Consider the following 17948-nt stretch of genomic DNA (forward strand, 5'->3'; position numbering starts at 1 on the left):
TCTGTGTGCCACGTTTAGTCCAGAACCGTCATCGGCTGGGTTCAGTGCTTTTTGGATGCAGGTGAACTACAACTCCCAAAATCAAGGTGAACTACAACTCCCTGAGCAAAGATCAATCAACCTGAAACCAGGCTTGTATGTACAGTTGACCATGTTGGTCTGTGTGCCAAGTTTGATCCAGATTTGACGTCAGCGAGGTTCAGTGTTTTCTGGATTCAGGTGAACTACAACTCCCAAAATCAAGGTCCCTGCATATTTAAATATATATTTAAATATATATTTGAATATTTAAATATATTTAAATATATATATATTTGTTAGTAACCAATTGCGGGGGTATTTGCTAGTTAAATCGCTGTGGAGTTTTATCAATGCAGAGTATAAACATCCTGCTTCTTTCTGTATTAGTATTGGTTTTTAGTGTGTTTTTTGGGTGTTCATATTACATTTAATATTTGTTCATAATGCTGCATTTTAAAATTGTATGGAAATGCTTTTCCTGTGATGAGTCCCCTCATTTATAGCCTCAAAGCAGGATGTAAATAAACACGAACAATAATAACAATATTTCATTATATGCTCATTTATCTCTTGATTGAGATGCAAAATTGGCCTTTTTACGAGATGCAGCCACAAAAAAGGCCAATGCGATCCTAGGTTGTATTAAGAGTATAGTGTCCAGATCAGGCCTGTGCAAACCTGGGCCCTCCAGGTGTTTTGGACTTCAACTCCCACCATTCCTAACAGCCTACTACAGCTCCCAGAAGCCCCCAGCCTGCATTCGCAGGCTGGGGGCTTCTGGGAACTGTAGTAGGCTGTTAGGAATGGTGGGAGTTGAAGTCCAAAACATCTGAAGGGCCCAGGTTTGCACGGACCTGCCTTATAGGATCTCTCTGCCCCTTGTGCTGGCATTTCTTCCTTTCTGGTGCATTGATGTGTCCTGGAAGATGCACCGTCCAAAGGTGGACTTTATTGCTATGCGCGGAAGGAAGACACAGCACAATCTTTGCGCACCTCGTGTCCAAACACAGCCATCCTTTGGACTCATGCATCTGCCCTGCCCATTCATCTCAGTCCTTTTAACTTGTGTACCTTAGCATTGGACGGTTGTGTTGTTAAAGTGCGAAGTCTGGAACCCTGCGCAGACGGGGAAGCCTTAGCATTGAACGGTTGTGTTGTTAAAGTGCGAAGTATGGAACCCTGCGCAGGCGGGGAAGCCTTAGCATTGAACGGTTGTGTTGTTAAAGTGCGAAGTATGGGACCCTGCGCAGACGGATAAGCCTTAGCATTGAACGGTTGTGTTGTTAAAGTGCGAAGTATGGAACCCTGCGCAGACGGAGAAGCCTTAGCATTGAACGGTTGTGTTGTTAAAGTGCGAAGTATGGAACCCTGCGCAGACGGAGAAGCCTTAGCATTGAACGGTTGTGTTGTTAAAGTGCGAAGTCTGGAACCCTGCGCAGACGGGGAAGCCTTAGCATTGAACGGTTGTGTTGTTAAAGTGCGAAGTATGGGACCCTGCGCAGACGGAGAAGCCTTAGCATTGAACGGTTGTGTTGTTAAAGGGCGAAGTATGGAACCCTGCGCAGACGGAGAAGCCTTAGCATTGAACGGTTGTGTTGTTAAAGTGCGAAGTATGGAATCCTGCGCAGACGGAGAAGCCTTAGCATTGAACGGTTGTGTTGTTAAAGTGCGAAGTATGGAACCCTGCGCAGACGGAGAAGCCTTAGCATTGAACGGTTGTGTTGTTAAAGTGCGAAGTATGGAACCCTGCGCAGACGGAGAAGCCTTAGCATTGAACGGTTGTGTTGTTAAAGTGCGAAGTATGGAACCCTGCGCAGACGGAGAAGCCTTAGCATTGAACGGTTGTGTTGTTAAAGTGCGAAGTATGGAACCCTGCGCAGACGGAGAAGCCTTAGCATTGAACGGTTGTGTTGTTAAAGTGCGAAGTATGGGACCCTGCGCAGGCGGGGAAGCCTTAGCATTGAACGGTTGTGTTGTTAAAGGGCGAAGTATGGGACCCTGCGCAGACGGAGAAGCCTTAGCATTGAACGGTTGTGTTGTTAAAGTGCGAAGTATGGAACCCTGCGCAGACGGAGAAGCCTTAGCATTGAACGGTTGTGTTGTTAAAGTGCGAAGTATGGAACCCTGCGCAGACGGAGAAGCCTTAGCATTGAACGGTTGTGTTGTTAAAGTGCGAAGTATGGAACCCTGCACAGACGGAGAAGCCTTAGCATTGAACGGTTGTGTTGTTAAAGTGCGAAGTCTGGAACCCTGTGCAGATGGGGAAGCCTTAGCATTGAACGGTTGTGTTGTTAAAGTGCGAAGTATGGGACCCTGCGCAGACGGAGAAGCCTTAGCATTGAACGGTTGTGTTGTTAAAGGGCGAAGTATGGAACCCTGCGCAGACGGAGAAGCCTTAGCATTGAACGGTTGTGTTGTTAAAGGGCGAAGTATGGGACCCTGCGCAGGCGGGGAAGCCTTAGCATTGAACGGTTGTGTTGTTAAAGTGCGAAGTCTGGAACCCTGCGCAGACTTAGCATTGAACGGTTGTGTTGTTAAAGTGAGAAGTATGGAACCCTGCGCAGACGGGGAAGCCTTAGCATTGAACGGTTGTGTCGTTAAAGTGCGAAGTATGGAACCCTGCGCAGGCGGGGAAGCCTTAGCATTGAACGGTTGTGTTGTTAAAGTGCGAAGTATGGGATCCTGCGCAGGCGGGGAAGCCTTAGCATTGAACGGTTCTGTTGTTAAAGGGCGAAGTATGGAACCCTGCGCAGACGGGGAAGCCTTAGCATTGAACGGTTGTGTTGTTAAAGTGCGAAGTATGGAACCCTGCGCAGACGGAGAAGCCTTAGCATTGAACGGTTGTGTTGTTAAAGTGCGAAGTATGGAACCCTGCGCAGGCGGGGAAGCCTTAGCATTGAACGGTTGTGTTGTTAAAGTGCGAAGTATGGGACCCTGCGCAGGCGGGGAAGCCTTAGCATTGAACGGTTGTGTTGTTAAAGGGCGAAGTATGGGACCCTGCGCAGGCGGGGAAGCCTTAGCATTGAACGGTTGTGTTGTTAAAGTGCGAAGTATGGAACCCTGCGCAGACGGGGAAGCCTTAGCATTGAACGGTTGTGTTGTTAAAGGGCGAAGTATGGGACCCTGCGCAGACGGAGAAGCCTTAGCATTGGACGGTTGTGTTGTTAAAGGGCGAATTATGGGACCCTGCGCAGACGGAGAAGCCTTAGCATTGAACGGTTGTGTTGTTAAAGTGCGAAGTATGGAACCCTGCGCAGACGGAGAAGCCTTAGCATTGAACGGTTGTGTTGTTAAAGTGCGAAGTATGGAACCCTGCGCAGACGGAGAAGCCTTAGCATTGAACGGTTGTGTTGTTAAAGTGCGAAGTATGGAACCCTGCGCAGACGGAGAAGCCTTAGCATTGAAAGGTTGTGTTGTTAAAGTGCGAAGTCTGGAACCCTGCGCAGATGGGGAAGCCTTAGCATTGAACGGTTGTGTTGTTAAAGCACGAAGTATGGGACCCTGCGCAGGCGGGGAAGCCTTAGCATTGAACGGTTGTGTTGTTAAAGTGCGAAGTATGGAACCCTGCGCAGGCGGGGAAGCCTTAGCATTGAACGGTTGTGTTGTTAAAGTGGGAAGTATGGAACCCTGCGCAGGCGGTGAAGCCTTAGCATTGGACGGTTGTGTTGTTAAAGTATGGTATGGTTGTGAGGTATGTGAATTTCTCCATACCTCACAACCTCTGAGGATGCCTGCCATAGATGTGGGTGAAACATCAGGAGAGAATACTTCTGGAACATGGCCATACAGCCTGGAAAACACACAACAACCCAACATCTGTTGTGCATTGTGACATATATACTACCAGTAAATGCATCTGTCTGTCTGATGATCTTAACTGGGGCTTGTTTTGGGGGGTAGGGCTTATATCACAAGCATCCTGCTGGCAAATCATCATGCTTGAGCCTTATTTTCTGGTTAGGTCTTCTTTTGTAGGAAATGGGGTGCATGGCTACCGGCTATGCTGTTCTGCTGTTGACACCAAATTGTCCTTCCTGCCGAAACGAGGCTCCTTCTCCGCCGTCCTCTGATCTTTTGTCCCCCTTTTGTCTCCCCTTGCAGTACAGTGCGGTGGACAGCAACCCGCTCTCGCTCTACGTCATGCACCCGTTCTGGAACACCGTGGTCAAGGTGAGTGGCTTTTGGGGGTGGGGCCCCGATCCGGGGAGCGCACAGCACATGCCTCTGTGCCTTTGGCAAAGTCAGGGGTCTCTATATCTTGCTGAGGGGGCTACAGAAGGCATGGGCCAACTTCGGCCCTACTCCAGATGTTTTGGACTTCAACTCCCAGCATTCCTAACAGCCGGTAGGAGGAGGAGGAGGGCCAAGGGTGGCCTATGCATGAGGTAGGAAAAATAGAAAATTATCAGCCAAAATATCTATAAATAAAAATGTAATGTTTATTTGTGAGGGACCTCATATCTCCCAAACTACTTTACCAATTGCTTTGAAATTTGGACACAACATAGCATTCGAACTGGCGTGGGTTTTAAGCCTACTCGCACAAACCTGACACACCTGAGAAAGGTAAAAATTTTATGAAATTTGGACACAACATAGCATTCGAACTGGCATGGGTTTTAAGCCTACTCGCACAAACCTGACACACCTGAGAAAGGTAAAAATTTTATGAAATTTAGACACAACATAGCATTCGAACTGGCATGGGTTTTAAGCCTACTCGCACAAACCTGACACACCTGAGAAAGGTAAAAATTTTATGAAATTTAGACACAACATAGCATTCGAACTGGCGTGGGTTTTAAGCCTACTCTCACAAACCTGACACACTTGAGAAAGGTAAAAATTTTATGAAATTTAGACACAACATAGCATTTGAACTGGCGTGGGTTTTAAGCCTACTCTCACAAACCTGACACACCTGAGAAAGATAAAAAAATTATGAAATTTGGACACAACATAGCATTCGAACTGGTGTGGGTTTTAAGCCTACTCTCACAAACCTGACACACCTGAGAAAGGTAAAAATTTTATGAAATTTGGACACAACATAGCATTCGAACTGGCGTGGGTTTTAAGCCTACTCTCACAAACCTGACACACCTGAGAAAGATAAAAAATTTATGAAATTTGGACACAACATAGCATTCGAACTGGCGTGGGTTTTAAGCCTACTCTCACAAACCTGACACACCTGAAAAAGGTAAAACATTTATGAAATTTGGACACAACATAGCATTCGAACTGGCGTGGGTTTTAAGCCTACTCTCACAAACCTGACACACCTGAAAAAGGTAAAACATTTATGAAATTTAGACACAACATAGCATTCGAACTGGCGTGGGTTTTAAGCCTACTCTCACAAACCTGACACACCTGAAAAAGGTAAAACATTTATGAAATTTGGACACAACATAGCATTCGAACTGGCGTGGGTTTTAAGCCTACTCTCACAAACCTGACACACCTGAGAAAGATAAAAATTTTATGAAATTTGGACACAACATAGCATTCGCAGTGGCGTGGGTTTTAAGCCTACTCTCACAAACCTGACACACCTGAGAAAGGTAAAAATTTTATGAAATTTGGACACAACATAGCATTCGAACTGGCGTGGGTTTTAATCCTACTCTCACAAACCTGACACACCTGAGAAAGATAAAAATTTTATGAAATTTGGACACAACATAGCATTCGCAGTGGCGTGGGTTTTAAGCCTACTCTCACAAACCTGACACACCTGAGAAAGGTAAAAATTTTATGAAATTTGGACACAACATAGCATTCGAACTGGCGTGGGTTTTAAGCCTACTCTCACAAACCTGACACACCTGAGAAAGATAAAAATTTTATGAAATTTGGACACAACATAGCATTCGCAGTGGCGTGGGTTTTAAGCCTACTCTCACAAACCTGACACACCTGAGAAAGATAAAAATTTTATGAAATTTGGACACAACATAGCATTCGCAGTGGCGTGGGTTTTAAGCCTACTCTCACAAACCTGACACACCTGAGAAAGGTAAAAATTTTATGAAATTTGGACACAACATAGCATTCGAACTGGCGTGGTTTTTAAGCCTACTCTCACAAACCTGACACACCTGAGAAAGATAAAAATTTTATGAAATTTGGACACAACATAGCATTCACAGTGGCGTGGGTTTTAAGCCTACTCTCACAAACCTGACACACCTGAGAAAGATAAAAATTTTATGAAATTTAGACAAAACATAGCATTCGAACTGCCGTGGGTTTTAAGCCTACTCTCACAAACCTGACACACCTGAGAAAGTTAAAAATTTTATGAAATTTGGACACAACATAGCATTCGAACTGGCGTGGGTTTTAAGCCTACTCTCACAAACCTGACACACCTGAGAAAGATAAAAATTTTATGAAATTTGGACACAACATAGCATTCGCAGTGGCGTGGGTTTTAAGCCTACTCTCACAAACCTGACACACCTGAGAAAGTTAAAAATTTTATGAAATTTGGACACAACATAGTATTCGAACTGGCGTGGGTTTTAAGCCTACTCTCACAAACCTGACACACCTGAGAAAGATAAAAAATTTATGAAATTTGGACACAACATAGCATTCGCAGTGGCGTGGGTTTTAAGCCTACTCTTACAAACCTGACACACCTGAGAAAGGTAAAAATTTTATGAAATTTAGACAAAACATAGCATTCGAACTGCCGTGGGTTTTAAGCCTACTCTCACAAACCTGACACACCTGAGAAAGTTAAAATTTTTATGAAATTTGGACACAACATAGCATTCGAACTGGCGTGGGTTTTAAGCCTACTCTCACAAACCTGACACACCTGAGAAAGTTAAAAATTTTATGAAATTTGGACACAACATAGCATTTGAACTGGCGTGGGTTTTAAGCCTACTCTCACAAACCTGACACACTTGAGAAAGGTAAAAATTTTATGAAATTTAGACAAAACATAGCATTCGAACTGCCGTGGGTTTTAAGCCTACTCTCACAAACCTGACACACCTGAGAAAGTTAAAAATTTTATGAAATTTGGACACAACATAGCATTCGAACTGGCGTGGGTTTTAAGCCTACTCTCACAAACCTGACACACCTGAGAAAGTTAAAAATTTTATGAAATTTGGACACAACATAGCATTTGAACTGGCGTGGGTTTTAAGCCTACTCTCACAAACCTGACACACTTGAGAAAGGTAAAATTTTTATGAAATTTAGACAAAACATAGCATTCGAACTGCCGTGCGTTTTAAGCCTACTCTCACAAACCTGACACACCTGAGAAAGTTAAAAATTTTATGAAATTTGGACACAACATAGCATTCGAACTGGCGTGGGTTTTAAGCCTACTCTCACAAACCTGACACACCTGAGAAAGTTAAAATTTTTATGAAATTTGGACACAACATAGCATTCGAACTGGCGTGGGTTTTAAGCCTACTCTCACAAACCTGACACACCTGAGAAAGATAAAAATTTTATGAAATTTGGACACAACATAGCATTCGCAGTGGCATGGGTTTTAAGCCTAGTCTCACAAACCTGACACACCTGAGAAAGTTAAAATTTTTATGAAATTTGGACACAACATAGCATTCGAACTGGCGTGGGTTTTAAGCCTACTCTCACAAACCTGACACACCTGAGAAAGATAAAAATTTTATGAAATTTGGACACAACATAGCATTCGCAGTGGCATGGGTTTTAAGCCTACTCTCACAAACCTGACACACTTGAGAAAGGTAAAAATTTTATGAAATTTGGACACAACATAGCATTCGCAGTGGCGTGGGTTTTAAGCCTACTCTCACAAACCTGACACACCTGAGAAAGTTAAAAATTTTATGAAATTTAGACAAAACATAGCATTCGAACTGGTGTGGGTTTTAATCCTACTCTCACAAACCTGACACACCTGAGAAAGTTAAAAATTTTATGAAATTTGGACACAACATAGCATTCGAACTGGTGTGGGTTTTAAGCCTACTCTCACAAACCTGACACACCTGAGAAAGGTAAAAATTTTATGAAATTTGGACACAACATAGCATTCGAACTGCCGTGGGTTTTAAGCCTACTTTCACAAACCTGACACACCTGAGAATGGTAAAACTTTTATGAAATTTAGACACAACATAGCATTCGAACTGGCGTGGGTTTTAAGCCTACTCTCACAAACCTGACACACCTGAGAAAGATAAAAATTTTATGAAATTTAGACAAAACATAGCATTCGAACTGGCGTGGGTTTTAAGCCTACTCTCACAAACCTGACACACCTGAGAAAGTTAAAAATTTTATGAAATTTGGACACAACATAGCATTTGAACTGGCGTGGGTTTTAAGCCTACTCTCACAAACCTGACACACTTGAGAAAGGTAAAAATTTTATGAAATTTAGACAAAACATAGCATTCGAACTGGCGTGGGTTTTAAGCCTACTCTCACAAACCTGACACACCTGAGAAAGATAAAAAATTTATGAAATTTGGACACAACATAGCATTCGAACTGGCGTGGGTTTTAAGCCTACTCTCACAAACCTGACACACCTGAGAAAGATAAAAATTTTATGAAATTTGGACACAACATAGCATTCGCAGTGGCGTGGGTTTTAAGCCTAGTCTCACAAACCTGACACACCTGAGAAAGTTAAAATTTTTATGAAATTTGGACACAACATAGCATTCGAACTGGCGTGGGTTTTAAGCCTACTCTCACAAACCTGACACACCTGAGAAAGGTAAATTTTTTTATGAAATTTAGATACAACATAGCATTTGAACTGGCATGGGTTTTAAGCCTACTCTCACAAACCTGACACACCTGAGAAAGGTAAATTTTTTTATGAAATTTAGATACAACATAGCATTTAAACTGGCATGGGTTTTAAGCCTACTCTCACAAACCTGACACACCTGAGAAAGGTAAAAATTTTATGAAATTTGGACACAACCTAGCATTCGCAGTGGCGTGGGTTTTAAGCCTACTCTCACAAACCTGACACACCTGAGAAAGGTAAAAATTTTTATGAAATTTAGATACAACATAGCATTTGAACTGGCGTGGGTTTTAAGCCTACTCTCACAAACCTAACACACCTGAGAAAGATAAAAATTTTATGAAATTTGGACACAACATAGCATTCACAGTGGCGTGGGTTTTAAGCCTACTCTCACAAACCTGACACACCTGAGAAAGATAAAAAATTTATGAAATTTAGACAAAACATAGCATTCGAACTGCCGTGGGTTTTAAGCCTACTCTCACAAACCTGACACACCTGAGAAAGGTAAAACATTTATGAAATTTATGAAATAGCATTCAAACCGTTTTAAGGTATTTCCATACCTATTATTACATACATGTCACACCTGAAACAGGTAAAACCATGCTTTGGTTCACAAACAGCGCCATCTGCTGGACAAACAAGCAACGCCCTGTACTAGAAACAACTACTTATGGAAGGAGGAGAAGGGTGCCGGATGGATGGATGGATGGATGGATGGATGGATATAGATCTCTTTCTTTCACTGTCCTCGCCTTAGGGAGAATGACAGCGGATGTGGTTGCTGTTGTAGTCCCCCCCCCCAAGTGTAAGGAGGGCCATAGACCCCTTCCCAGGAGGGACCCCAGTGTTGTTGTTGTTGTAGTTCTTGTTAGTGGGTGGGTGGGGCTCCACCCACTAACAAGAACTACAACAACAACAACACTGGGGTCCCTCCTGGGAAGGGGTCTATGGCCTCCATAACATGGATCGTGGCCAGCGTGGCCCCCTGTCATTCTCCTGGGAGGGGGGAGAAAGAAAGAGATCTGTATCCGTCCATCCATCAATCCATCTATATTTACACTCAGGGGCAATCTTTAGAATTCTGCGGTTTGCATCTAAAACATGGATTGCTTCTCACATGGACAATAATATGTTGCATGTTCTAGACTAGGGGTCCCCAAACTAAGGCCCGGGGGGCCGGATGCGGCCCTCCAAGGTCATTTACCTGGCCCCCTCCCTCATTTATAACATAAGATTTTTATATCAGTTTTAATAATATAATATATTGTATATACATATGATATTGATAGTAATATTATCGGTTTATACAATATAATATTAATAATAATACCATATAATAATATTAATTATTATATTAATAATAATAAAGCATTGAGCTGGAGACCGAAAGGTCCCAGGTTCAAACCCCGGGAGCGGCGGGAGCGGCCGTTGTTAGCTCCAGCTCCTGCCAACCTAGCAGTTCGAAAACATGCCAATGTGAGTAGATCAATAGGTACCGCTCCGGCGGGAAGGTAACGGCCCTCCATGCAGTCATGCCAGTGGCTGCATGACCTTGGAGGTGTCTACGGACAACGCTGGCTCTTTGGCTTAGAAATGGAGATGAGCACCAACCCCCAGAGTCAGACGTGACTGGATTTAACGTCAGGGGAAACCTTTACCTTTTTAATATTAATTATATGTTATATATTACATATAATATTACAGTATAGTGGTATAGTTCAATATAGTAATATATAATGCTAATATTGTGCAATGCTAATAATATAATATATTGTATGTACATATAGCTGCTCTGAGTTCCCTTCAGGGTGAGAAGGGTGGGATATAAATTTAGTAAATAAATGTAGTAAATGAATAAATAAATAATTTTGGACTTAGACTCGCCCAAAGTCTGAAATGACTTGAAGACACACAACAACAACAACAATCCTAATTAACCTGACCATCTCATTGGCCAGAAGCAGGCCCACACTTCCTATTGAAATCCTGATAGGTTTATGTTGGTTAAAATTATTTTCATTTTTAAATATTGTATTGTTCTTTCATTGTTATTGTTGTTGTTTTGCACTACAAATAAGACATGTGCAGTGTGCATAGGAATTTGTTTGTTTTCCCCCCCCCAAATGATAATTCGGCTCCTCAACAGTCTGAAGGACTGCTTTATAAGTTTGAGGACCCCTGTTCCAGACAATCTCAATATCTGCGCAGACAATGTTGCCTACCCACAAGCATTGTGAATCCACATATATCTAAAACCAGCTCTTTCTCTATCCTTTCTTTCTCATTTAATCAGACTAAGCCACAGCAACACGTGGCCGGGTACAGCTAGCTGGCTATAAAAACTGAACTGCGCCTCAATTCAGTGTGGCACTTTCCACCCAGCAAAGTGACTTGCTCAAATAAACTTGTTGCAACGATCTCCTGCTTTCGGCATTCAATTGAGTGAAAAACTAATGAATTAATAATTAATAATAGAGGGACATGGCAGCGAGCCTCAGCATCACTGTGGTTTGTGACTAATAATCTGTACTGTTTTGGGGCATTAACGCGTGTGTTTTCCGCATGTCTTTCTTGCCGCTTCCTTCCCCCTAGATCTTCCCCACTTGGCTGGCCCCCAATTTGATAACGTTTTGTGGCTTCCTGCTGCTTGTCTTCAACTTCTTCCTCATGGCATACTTTGACCCTGACTTTTACGCTTCTGGTAAGCACATTTTGTTAAAATTGCACATGGTTTTTCTTTCTGAAATTGCTGTTGGTGGTAATGGGGTGTTGGGTTTATGAGTGGGGTGCGGTTCAATCAGTGCGTGATGCATGCGCCTGGTGCTGGTCCTGTGCATTGATTGGCTAGATCTTGATCCACTTGGTACTGTGGCATTGCTCTCTTTTGCCTGGTTTTGCAACAGGGAATGACCCATTAAGGCAGTGGTTTTCAACCTGGGTCCCCAGATGTTTTGGCCTACAACTCCCAGAAATCCCAGCCAGTTTGCCAGCTGTTAGGTTTTCTGGGAGTTGAAGGCCAAAAACATCTGGGGACCCCAAGTTGAGAACCACCACATTAAGGCGACCCATCCACTCATTTTAGGGTTTTGCATTTGCGAGAAGGCCCCTTTGATCGTGCTACTAAAGTGAAGGATGGCTATGTGTTTGCCCTTATTTTTTTAACCTTTTCCCCATTTTTAAATTACAATTTTCACATTATAGACAGCACAGCAACAAATCACACTCAATAACACTATATAACTGTTGCACTAAAGCCCTGAAAACACCTTTTCATCACAAACCACACTCTAGGGGTAGAGTGGGCTAAGTATTCCTTACCCTGATTTAATCTTTGTTCTGTGAGTTGGATTTTGCATTTAAGTAAACTTGCGTAAACGTTATCTGAAAAACATTTTTCAGATAAATGTTTGATATTTTTTTATTAAGTTATGCTGGCATTGAATGTTTGCCAATTTTCTATTGTAAACTGCCCTGGGTCACTTCGTGGAGATAGGGCGGTATAGAAATAAAGTTAATAATAATAATAATAATAATAATAATAATAATAATTTTATTATGACACAGCAAACAAGATAGATATGCTGGATTTCCTATCACAAAATCACAAGTCGAACACTTCCCAAGTGTCTAGGACTGTGTGATGTATTTTCTGATGATGCGTGCAGATCCCAGTCGGGTGGCCTTTTGCAGTTGGCAGATCGTAATTTTGTCAATGTCTATTGTTTCCAAATGCCGGCTGAGATCTTTTGGCACGGCACCCAATGTGTCCATCACCACCGGGACCACCTGCACTGGTTTCTGCCAGAGTCTTTGAAGTTCAATCTTGAGGTCCTGATAGCGGCTGAGTTTTTCCTGTTGTTTTTCGTCAATGCGACTGTCACCTGGGATGGCAACATCAATGATCCAAACCTTTTTCTTTTCCACAACTGTGATGTCTGGTGTGTTGTGTTCCAGAACTTTGTCAGTCTGGATTCGGAAGTCCCACAGTATCTTTGCGTGTTCATTTTCCAATACTTTTGCAGGTTTGTGATCCCACCAGTTCTTTGCTGCTGGGAGGTGGTACTTGAGGCATAAGTTCCAATGAATCATTTGGGACACATAGTTGTGCCTCTGTTTGTAGTCTGTCTGTGCGATTTTCTTACAGCAGCTGAGGATATGATCCATGGTTTCGTCGGTTTCCTTGCACAGTCTGTATTTTGGGTCATCAGCTGATTTTTTGATCTTGGCCTGAATTGCCTTTGTCCTGATGTCTTGCTCCTGGGCTGCAAGGATCAGGCCTTCTGTCTCCTTCTTCAGGGTCCCATTCGTGAGCCAGAGCCAGGTCTTCTCCTTATCATCTTTTCCTTCAATTTTGTCAAGGAACTTTCCATGCAATGTTTTGTTGTGCCAGCTGTCAGCTCTAGTTTGTAGTGTGGCTTTCTTGTACTGTTTTTTTGTCTGCTGTGCTTTGAGGAGTTTCTGATTTTTGACTTCAATCAAAATTATTATTTTTATAATAATTATAAAAATTATTCAATCAAAAATTATTATTATTATTATGCAGGTAATCCAATAAGTAAAAGTTTATTAAGAGAAGAGTATATAAAAAATAAGCAAATCTAGAAAGGAGAATCAAAGTTCAAAAAGTTACAAGGCTTGAATGAAAAGTAATGCCTCCACCTTCGTAACTCCTCAACAGATGGCAGTCCTGGCTGGTTCAGTAGACTCTCCTCTACAGTTCCATTTGGCGGGAAGCCTTAGTATTGAACAGTTGTGTTGGTAAAGTGTGAAGTATGGAACCCTGCGCAGACGGGGAAGCCTTAGCATTGAACGGTTGTGTTGTTAAAGTGCAAAGTATGGAACCCTGCACAGACAGTCGGTCAATGCGACTTAAGAAATGTGCAGTCACTGAATTCTTGGCAGCAGAAGGTGTCACCCCAAAGGAGATTCCTCAGAGAATGCAAGCTGTTTATGGGGATTGTGTTGATGTGAGTCCTGTGCGTTGCTGGGCGATTAAGTTCAAAGATGTTGAGGTGGGAACATCAGACTTGTGTGACAAAGAGTCGGACATCCTGTGACAGCAAGCACCGAGTTTCAAAGCAAAAGGTGGACAGATTGATTCAGAACAACCGTCGTATCACTCAGAGAAAGATTTCAAGCATAATCGGCATTTCACAAGCACGTGTGGGTCACATTATTGCTTTGCTTGGCTATTGGAAGATCTGTACACGATGGGTCCTGTGAGACGCCGGTTGCGGAAACAGAGTGTCGACTTCTGTGACGTCTTCAGGAAACTTGTTCATCGTTGGCAGAAATGTATCCAGTTGTCTGGTGATGATGTGGGAAAGTGAATAGTGGCAGTTAAAGAGCACATTCTAAGGATTATTTCTATGTTTGATTTATTAAAATAATCCCATCCAAACCCAAGTAACGAAGGTGGAACCAAGCAAAGCAATAAGGTGACCCACACGTTCTTATGAAATGCCGATTATGCTTGAAATTTCTCTCTAAGTGATATGACGATCATCCTGAATCAATCTGTCAACCTTTTGCTTGTGAAACTCAGTGGTTGCTGTCACAGGACGTCCAACTCCTTGTTTGTCATGCAAATCAGATGTTCCCACCTCAACATCTTTAAACTTAATTGCCCAACAACGCACAGGCTCACATCAACACAGTCACCACAATCATCTCCTTTGGGGTGACACCTTTTGCTGTCAAGAATTCAAAGACTGCACGTGGCTTCAGTTGCATTGACCAACCGTCTGCTCAGGGTTCCATACTTTGCACTTTAACAACACAACTGTTCAATGCTAAGGCTTCCCCGTCTGCGCAGGGTTCCATACTTCGCACTTTAACAACACAACCGTTCAATGCTAAGGCTTCCCCGTCTGCCCAGGGTTCCATACTTCGCACTTTAACAACACAACCGTTCAATGCTAAGGCTTCCCCGTCTGCCCAGGGTTCCATACTTCGCACTTTGACAACACAACCGTTCAATGCTAAGGCTTCCCCATCTGCCCAGGGTTCCATACTTCGCACTTTAACAACACAACCGTTCAATGCTCAGGCTTCCCCGTCTGCGCAGGGTTCCATACTTCGCACTTTAACAACACAACCGTTCAATGCTAAGGCTTCCCCGTCTGCGCAGGGTTCCATACTTCGCACTTTAACAACACAACCGTTCAATGCTCAGGCTTCCCCGTCTGCGCAGGGTTCCATACTTCGCACTTTAACAACACAACCGTTCAATGCTCAGGCTTCCCCGTCTGCCCAGGGTTCCATACTTCGCACTTTGACAACACAACCGTTCAATGCTAAGGCTTCCCCATCTGCCCAGGGTTCCATACTTCGCACTTTAACAACACAACCGTTCAATGCTCAGGCTTCCCCGTCTGCCCAGGGTTCCATACTTCGCACTTTGACAACACAACCGTTCAATGCTCAGGCTTCCCCGTCTGCGCAGGGTTCCATACTTCGCACTTTAACAACACAACCGTTCAATGCTCAGGCTTCCCCGTCTGCCCAGGGTTCCATACTTCGCACTTTAACAACACAACCGTTCAATGCTCAGGCTTCCCCGTCTGCCCAGGGTTCCATACTTCGCACTTTGACAACACAACCGTTCAATGCTCAGGCTTCCCCGTCTGCCCAGGGTTCCATACTTCGCACTTTGACAACACAACCGTTCAATGCTCAGGCTTCCCCGTCTGCGCAGGGTTCCATACTTCGCACTTTAACAACACAACCGTTCAATGCTCAGGCTTCCCCGTCTGCGCAGGATTCCATACTTCGCAGTTTAACAACACAACCGTTCAATGCTCAGGCTTCCCCGTCTGCCCAGGGTTCCATACTTCGCACTTTGACAACACAACCGTTCAATGCTCAGGCTTCCCCGTCTGCGCAGGGTTCCATACTTCGCACTTTAACAACACAACCGTTCAATGCTCAGGCTTCCCCGTCTGCCCAGGGTTCCATACTTCGCACTTTAACAACACAACCGTTCAATGCTCAGGCTTCCCCGTCTGCGCAGGGTTCCATACTTCGCACTTTAACAACACAACCGTTCAATGCTCAGGCTTCCCCGTCTGCCCAGGGTTCCATACTTCGCACTTTGACAACACAACCGTTCAGTGCTAAGGCTTCCCCATCTGCCCAGGGTTCCATACTTCGCACTTTAACAACACAACCGTTCAATGCTCAGGCTTCCCCGTCTGCCCAGGGTTCCATACTTCGCACTTTAACAACACAACCGTTCAATGCTCAGGCTTCCCCGTCTGCCCAGGGTTCCATACTTCGCACTTTGACAACACAACCGTTCAATGCTCAGGCTTCCCCGTCTGCGCAGGGTTCCATACTTCGCACTTTAACAACACAACCGTTCAATGCTCAGGCTTCCCCGTCTGCCCAGGGTTCCATACTTCGCACTTTAACAACACAACCGTTCAATGCTCAGGCTTCCCCGTCTGCCCAGGGTTCCATACTTCGCACTTTGACAACACAACCGTTCAATGCTCAGGCTTCCCCGTCTGCCCAGGGTTCCATACTTCGCACTTTGACAACACAACCGTTCAATGCTCAGGCTTCCCCGTCTGCCCAGGGTTCCATACTTCGCACTTTAACAACACAACCGTTCAATGCTCAGGCTTCCCCGTCTGCGCAGGATTCCATACTTCGCAGTTTAACAACACAACCGTTCAATGCTCAGGCTTCCCCGTCTGCCCAGGGTTCCATACTTCGCACTTTGACAACACAACCGTTCAATGCTCAGGCTTCCCCGTCTGCGCAGGGTTCCATACTTCGCACTTTAACAACACAACCGTTCAATGCTCAGGCTTCCCCGTCTGCCCAGGGTTCCATACTTCGCACTTTAACAACACAACCGTTCAATGCTCAGGCTTCCCCGTCTGCCCAGGGTTCCATACTTCGCACTTTGACAACACAACCGTTCAATGCTCAGGCTTCCCCATCTGCCCAGGGTTCCATACTTCGCACTTTGACAACACAACCGTTCAATGCTAAGGCTTCCCCGTCTGCCCAGGGTTCCATACTTCGCACTTTGACAACACAACCGTTCAATGCTAAGGCTTCCCCGTCTGCGCAGGGTTCCATACTTCGCCCTTTAACAACACAACCGTTCAATGCTCAGGCTTCCCCGTCTGCCCAGGGTTCCATACTTCGCACTTTGACAACACAACCGTTCAATGCTAAGGCTTCCCCGTCTGCCCAGGGTTCCATACTTCGCACTTTAACAACACAACCGTTCAATGCTAAGGCTTCCCGCCAAATGAAACTGTAGAGGAGGAGAGTCTCCTGAACCAGCCAGGACCTGCCGCAGACCAGGACTGTCATCTGTTGAGAAGTTACGAAGGTGGAGGCATTACTTTTCATTCAACCCTCGTGTCTGAGTAATAGTAGGGAAACTGTGGCACTGCAGGATGGAAATTCACTGCTGGATATAACTCAGCAGGGGAAAGAGTTGGAAGTGGGACCCCAGAGGCCATCTAGTCCAGCCTTTGACTCAAAGCAGGGGCGCCAGCCAACCACTCTCCCAGCTCATGGTTGCATTATGAGTTTTTTTTTTGCAGGCAGGAAATCCCCTGCTGTCTGAGGATTTAAGAGCGGATTAGGGAAATATCATGGACTTCTGGTGACCGCAGGGCCGTGCTGCTCGGTCTCGTGGGAGACGGAGAGATACTGGGTTCTTTAACTGTTTATTTTTAATGCAGTTCATATTTAATTCTGTTTTAACATTCTTGTAGTTTCAGGTTTCAAATCATATTACATTTGGTTTTACTGTAAGCCTCTTTGAGTCTCCTTTTTAGAGAGAAAAAGTGGGGGTATATAATAATAATAATAATAATAATAATTATTATTATTATTATTATTATTATTATTATTATTACAGTAGAGTCTCACTTATCCAAGCTAAACGGGCCGGCAGAAGCTTGGATAAGCGAATATCTTGGATAATAAGGAGGGATTAAGGAAAAGCCTATTAAACATCAAATCAGATTATGATTTTACAAATTAAGCACCAAAACATCATGTTATACAACAAATTTGACAGAAAAAGTAGTTCAATATGCAGTAATGTTATGTTGTAATGACTATATTTACGAATTTAGCACAGAAATATCACGATATA

At 43.9% G+C, this 17948-nt stretch overlaps 1 protein-coding gene across 1 annotated transcript in view; it reads left to right on the forward strand.

Annotated features, from left to right (window-relative positions):
- The window catches only part of selenoi (selenoprotein I), a 60928-nt gene that overhangs the window by 20236 nt on the left and 22744 nt on the right, over nt 1–17948 (forward strand). Inside the window, exons 2-3 of the mRNA XM_062968901.1 lie at nt 4123–4191; nt 11414–11522. Coding sequence (XP_062824971.1) covers nt 4123–4191; nt 11414–11522 — 178 coding nt within the window. The remainder of the gene's footprint in view (nt 1–4122; nt 4192–11413; nt 11523–17948) is intronic.

This window comes from Anolis carolinensis, chromosome 1, assembly GCF_035594765.1.
Source record: "Anolis carolinensis isolate JA03-04 chromosome 1, rAnoCar3.1.pri, whole genome shotgun sequence".
Lineage (NCBI taxonomy): Eukaryota > Metazoa > Chordata > Lepidosauria > Squamata > Dactyloidae > Anolis > Anolis carolinensis.